At 40.2% G+C, this 5,962-nt stretch overlaps 1 protein-coding gene across 2 annotated transcripts; it reads left to right on the top strand.

Annotated features, from left to right (window-relative positions):
* The first annotated feature begins 1,011 nt into the window (after window positions 1–1,011).
* adrb2b (adrenoceptor beta 2, surface b) lies at window positions 1,012–4,693 on the top strand. 2 transcript variants are annotated; one of them, XR_010899025.1, is made up of 3 exons: window positions 1,012–1,234; window positions 1,394–3,357; window positions 3,565–4,693. XR_010899025.1 is itself a non-coding variant. In XM_067424021.1 (2 exons), exon 2 carries the CDS (start codon window positions 1,404–1,406, stop codon window positions 2,634–2,636), a length of 1,233 nt encoding a protein of 410 aa, XP_067280122.1. In that variant the 5' UTR covers window positions 1,012–1,234; window positions 1,394–1,403; the 3' UTR covers window positions 2,637–4,693. The 2 variants fall into 2 exon arrangements, 1 of the variants encoding a protein (XP_067280122.1); XM_067424021.1 differs by having other exon boundaries at window positions 1,394–4,693.
* The last annotated feature ends 1,269 nt before the right edge of the window (window positions 4,694–5,962 follow it).

Raw genomic sequence — 5,962 nt, 5'->3', positions numbered from 1 at the left:
GAACGTTTATTGCAGATTAAAAAGTCTAGAGTCACTTGATTTTTATACTCTCTTTTTCAGAGTACTTACATTTTAATTATGTATTGACTTATAAAGAAAGTTTAAATAAATTTGGACAAAAGTGTTTTAGATCATTCCTAACTACCCCACCTTTAAAGTTAAACCAACAAAAACCAACAGTTTTTTTTTTACAGTATAAAGTGATGCTGAGGGGTCCTGACCAAGCGTCAGTATGTGACGAGTTGGGAGTGAGAAAGTGTTGCTCAAGGCTTAAGCACTGTCTGTTAAACTGAGTCTCCTTGTTTGTTCCTCCAAAACATGCATGAGAAATCGCCAGACCAGCTATTGCATTTTTTAAGGTTAAAAGGATGTTTTTCCTTTGACGTGAACAATATAAAAAACAATGTCTACTTGAATAATTAAGACACCAGTTGAGACACAGTCTTTGAACACTTATAAGAGGGTTGTTTTTATTCCCTGATTTATTATAAGTGAGAGTTATTAGCAAATAAGACTCTCTTTTTTACAAAGCTAATTTTATTTGTACAAAATTGAATATCCAAAAACACAGAAAATGTGAGGCAAAGTTTAACACTGATTGATACAATTATTGATCTCACACTGCTTAGTGTCAAAACACGGTGGGAATCTTCTCTAGGTACACAGAACATCCATATCACAGTAGAGGTCATTAAAATAAGAACAAAACAAGAGTTTCTTGCCCAACTCTGTCTATCAATCATAAATGTAGGACTATTTTATGTCTTTTTATTGTTTTTTATGACATTGTGAATGCTTAAAAAATTACTTAAATTTAATAATGATAATACTATTGATCCTGAAAGTAACATCAAATTGCTTCTTTTTCTGTTTCTCTGCTGCTCTTTACAACTGTAGTGCTCTGCACTATAAGGAAGCTGTGCTCTGATTGGCTGCTGGTGGTGTGATGTCATCACTGGCTGCTATAAGAGTCCAACTGATAGTGAGGAGCACATTTAGTCTAGTGTGTTCAGCCGAGAGTGCTGTGCGCATGTAAACAAAACACAGTTAGGCAAAATGACCAGGTGATTAAGAATGAAACCTATTGAGCACACATTTAATGGAAGAACACCATGTGAGACTAGAACACTTTCTAAGAGAAACACAATTCTGAAGGATTATATTTGGATGCCTCACGGGAGTCTATGAAGAGTGGAATTAAGTTGGACGACTCTAAAACACTCTCCTGATTTTAGTAAGTGGATATTCTCTGACACATTTACCATGCAGTAAAGAAATTCTTATACTTTGCTTTCTGACTGACACCCAAGTGTACATTCTATTTGCTTGTGCTCTTCGAAAGGTAATCATTTTTAGTCTTTCACCATTCTTTATGTTGATTTCCCTTCCTCAGGTCAAAGTTCATGGAGGGAGAGGATACGCTGAGCATGGAGAACACTTCCCTGCCCATGAATGTTTCAGCTGGGCTAAACGATTCTTCTCCGGTGTCTTCACCTGGATCAGAGTATAGTGAAGCAGAGGTGGTCTTAATAAGCATCTTAATTGGCCTTCTAGTTCTAATCATCGTCTTTGGAAATTTACTGGTCATCAGCGCCATCGTACGATTTCAGCGTTTGCAGACGGTCACCAACTACTTCATCAGCTCCCTCGCCTGCGCCGATCTGGTCATGGGCCTCATGGTGGTGCCCTTCGGCGCATGCTACATCCTTCTCAACACATGGCACTTCGGAAACTTCTTCTGCGAGTTTTGGACAGCTACGGACGTGATGTGCGTGACCGCTAGCATCGAGACGTTGTGCGTGATTGCCCTGGACCGGTACGTGGCGATCATGTGGCCTCTGCGCTATCAGTCAATGCTTACGAAACGGAAGGCCTGCGGGATGGTCGTAGGGGTGTGGGCGGTGGCCGCCCTTATCTCATTCCTGCCCATCCACATGGAGTGGTGGGTGTCAGATGAACCTGAGGCATTGAGCTGCTTGGAGAACCACACCTGCTGCGACTTCAACACTAACGCCGCCTACGCCGTGACCTCCTCCATCATCTCCTTCTACATCCCGCTGGTCATCATGGTATTTGTGTACAGCCAGGTCTTCCGGGAGGCCCGTAGGCAGCTTAAGAAAATTGACCGCATTGAGGGGCGCATACGCACACAGAGCTTCAGCGCCCAGGAGGGGACTGAGGTGAAGAACCGAAGGACCAAGTTCTGCATGAAGGACCACAAAGCTTTGAAGACCTTGGGGATCATCATGGGAACCTTCACCCTCTGCTGGCTGCCTTTTTTCGTGCTTAACGTGGTGGCGGCCATTTGGAAGATGGACAACATCATGTTGCCTTTCAGGATCTTGAACTGGATCGGCTACGCCAACTCCGCCTTCAACCCCTTGATCTACTGCAGGAGTCCTGAATTTAGATGTGCCTTTCAGGAGATCCTGTGCTGGAGAACTTCCCACCTCAATCCCACAAGGAATAACAAGGGATATATCTACAGCGGCCACAGCTGGCAAGTCCACACGAAGACCACCAGACATCGAGAGCCCTCGCCGGCTTGTGAAACAGAAATGGGTGGTGACTGTTTGAGTGCAGGTGCCAAGAACCCAAATAGGAATTGTGATAAAGCTGTGATGTCCAACATTTGAATATTCCCTTCATATTTCCATGGAGCACTAGGCATTTCTGGCCCTGTTTGAGATATTTATGGTCTCAGCCACTTTTGTCTTTGGCAAAACATGGTTTAGATGTTTTAGCGTTTGAACCATGAAGGTTTTGCCTATATTTACACAATATTTAAGATGTCTGTTGACATACTGTAAAACTTGCATTGAGTCAGAACAAATGGAAATGAATTCACTTCTGTTTTGGGATAAATGAGGAAAAACAGGGTTTGAAAGCCAAGAAACTCTACCTCAGGATTCAACTCACTACCTCAAGACACTGTTTGCGTCTCAACTGAAAGCCTGCATGGATAGTCAATTCATAATTTATTCAGAAATGCCTCAGCTTACAAAGCAAGAGTCTGGATTTGTGCCGTAACATGTGGATTTCAGATCTTAAAGGGGGGTCTTATACCAGACAGACTTGTTACATTCCGTTAATTTAGGCTCACTGAAAAATCCAGGGTCTTCGATATCTCTGAGCCCTCCTCCAGTCAGAGGAAATAGAACCCTCTGATGAGGGGCAACAGGTGCACATTGCCGTCAGTGCTATAACCAGCTGTTCTTGTTGAAAGGAAAAAAGTGAAGGAGCCAAGCAGTTCTGTCCAACCCCAGCACTTCAACCTTCCCCCGTTAACATTTCCCCAGGGAAATCATTTTAAGGTTACAGCTGAAGCTGTATCTATAAAGGGTCATGTTTATAAAGGTAAGTACGCAAGTCTACATTCACAGCCTGAGTGGCACAATAATGAAGGTATATTTACCACGTCACTATGCCAGTAATCCTCATTGCTTAACAATATTTAAATTTAAGGTATTCTTGATGCTATATCAGCATCCTGATTTCAGGAATACAACTTCTGGCATCCAATTTATCAGGGTAGGTTTTCATAACTGTTTGCACTGTTTACAGATTCCTGAACAAACAGTCCTTTGGGCAAACGGCACAAACTCTGATATTGATCTGATGGTCGTTTAGTTATATAATAGCCCAGTCAATGCACTTGATTATGAAAGAAACACTGCTGGAAATATTTCAAAAGGCTGACAAATGTACGCACAACCCAGTGTTGTGCTCTTTGAGCCCCCTTCCTGTGTATGCATGTCATGGGAATTTGAGAAGGACATAAAGACAGCTTATGTGGCTGTGCAGACCTCAGTCCGTCATTGTACTGCCATATTTATTTATTTATTTATTTATTTATGTATTTATTTATTGGTCAGGAATAAAAACAAAGTTGTGATGGATTCAAATAATTCTATTTAGGAATTTAAGAATTGTAGTCTCAATGAACAACTTGCTCGTTTTTAAGCTGGCAAAATATATTTCCCCCAAAAAATGGTAGTTTGGAAAGCTGTGAGTGTTGAAAAGTATGATCTAGCACCTATATGCAGTGCATGCTATTGTAAAGACTGTAAATCTATGCTCACACATCCTTAATTTCATCACCATAAAATTCAGTATGATGAATAATACATTCAAATATATTAGTATTTCAAATATCTATAGGATTGTTTATGTGAAATATGTTCTGGGATAAACTGAAAAGCTTGACTTTCTTTCATTATGTGAAGCGTTTATGGTGTTTTGTTGGTACTGTAATGAACACATGCTTCTTATTTAAGGTATTAGTAACTACTCATCGAAGTCAAACATCGTCTTAGGCACATTGCGTATGAATTTTTTACCACATAGATGGACAAAGCATTATGTGAATGTAGTCTAATGTGTTACGGTGTTTTGACAGCACATTTCTGAAATGGTATCTGCTTAGTTTGTGTCATTCCATGAAACAAATGATTGTTTGCCAAATGCACATGTTTCCTTTATGCTACTTTTACCAGAGAAAATGTCTTGTTTTAGGGTGTATTATTATTATTATTATTTTTTATTATTATTTGTTTTGTATGTCCGACCAGCTGCTTAATGTACAAAGTGACAAAATAAACACAGTGGTTTGTAAAGCCGTTTTTGTGTCATGTTCTTAAGTGAATATTTTGCACATATTACGCCATCTAGTGTTGACAGGAGGAATATAGGGAAGACTTGAATGTTTGGCTTGCAACAGCTTCACTGTTTTTTACTCCATTTGTCTCAAACTTGTATCCATTCACGTCTTTATCATCGAATTTAAATAGTGTAGAAATGTATTAGGTTATTAGGTTAATTTCCCTAAACTGTAAACTGTTGAAGAGTGTTGATTTACAATCTACTCAGTTAGGGGTAGACAAATAAAAAAAAACATTTTAAGTTTGAGAACCTGTTATTGCTTATTCTCATGCAAAAGAGTTCACTTATTTCCAAAGAAACCCACCTTAAATTAATTCTGTGTTAATTTAACATGCATGCTGAAGCTTCTGTAAACATTCAATTTAAATGGATAGTTCACCCAAAAATGAAAATTATGTCATTTATGATTCAACCCAATGTTGAACTTAGCCTAGAAATCTAGACGCACCCTAATGGCAGCAAATCTAATCTGCCGCGAGTGTCGTCTAGCAACTCTCAATACACTTCTGAGCTGTAAACGCCAAACTCTGGTCGCGCCAATCACATCGTGTATAGAGTTGGTGGGCGGGGCTTAATATAATGACGGCAGAGTTGCGCGTGCTTCTAGTAAACACAGAAACTGGCGAACGGCGGGCTTTCCAATCAGCTTTGACTGCGACTTGGAGTGAAGCTTTTCTCGGAGAAAATAACAAAGAAAGCCACTGAAGTCATTCTTAAGAAGGGAAGATGTGTTCGGAGTTTTGCCGACCGGATACGTCGAAAGTTCAATCTGTCAACGAGCTCTGCTTCACCTTCGTTGCTCTGGTTGGTTGTAGCTCTATCTTATTGCGTGCACACGCCGTGCAGAGAGAGTTTGAAAGACAACCGTTTATCCCGCCCCTCGGATTGAGCCCTGTCAATGGTGAGTTTCCAGACCAAACATCTTGATGTGGGTCTGGCTTGTCAGGCTAGACCTCCGTTCATCTTCAGAACACAGTTTAAGGTATTTTATATTTAGTCCGAGAGTGTATCCAAGTGTATGCACACTATACTGTCCATGTCCAGAAAGGGAATAAAAACATCATCAAAGTAGTCCATATGTGACATCAGTTAGTTAGATAGAATCTCTTGAAGCATCGAAAATACATTTTGGTCCAAAAATAACAAAAACTACGACTTTATTCAGCATTGTCTTCTCTTCCCTGTTTGTTTTCAAGCCTCAAATAAAGATTTGAACGATTATGAATCAGCGGATTGATTCATGATTCGGATCATTAATGTCACGTGATTTCAGCAGTTTGGCACGCGATCGGAATCATGA

This window comes from Pseudorasbora parva, chromosome 18, assembly GCF_024679245.1.
Source record: "Pseudorasbora parva isolate DD20220531a chromosome 18, ASM2467924v1, whole genome shotgun sequence".
In the NCBI taxonomy this organism is placed as follows: Eukaryota; Metazoa; Chordata; class Actinopteri; order Cypriniformes; family Gobionidae; genus Pseudorasbora; species Pseudorasbora parva.
Note: the sequence above shows the minus strand (reverse complement) of the source record. Positions and strands in the feature narration are given on the sequence as shown.

What these genes read in the sequence shown, in the direction of transcription:
- adrb2b (XM_067424021.1), top strand. Translation starts at nt 1,404, where the DNA reads ATGGAGGGAGAGGATACGCTGAGCATGGAGAACACTTCCCTGCCCATG.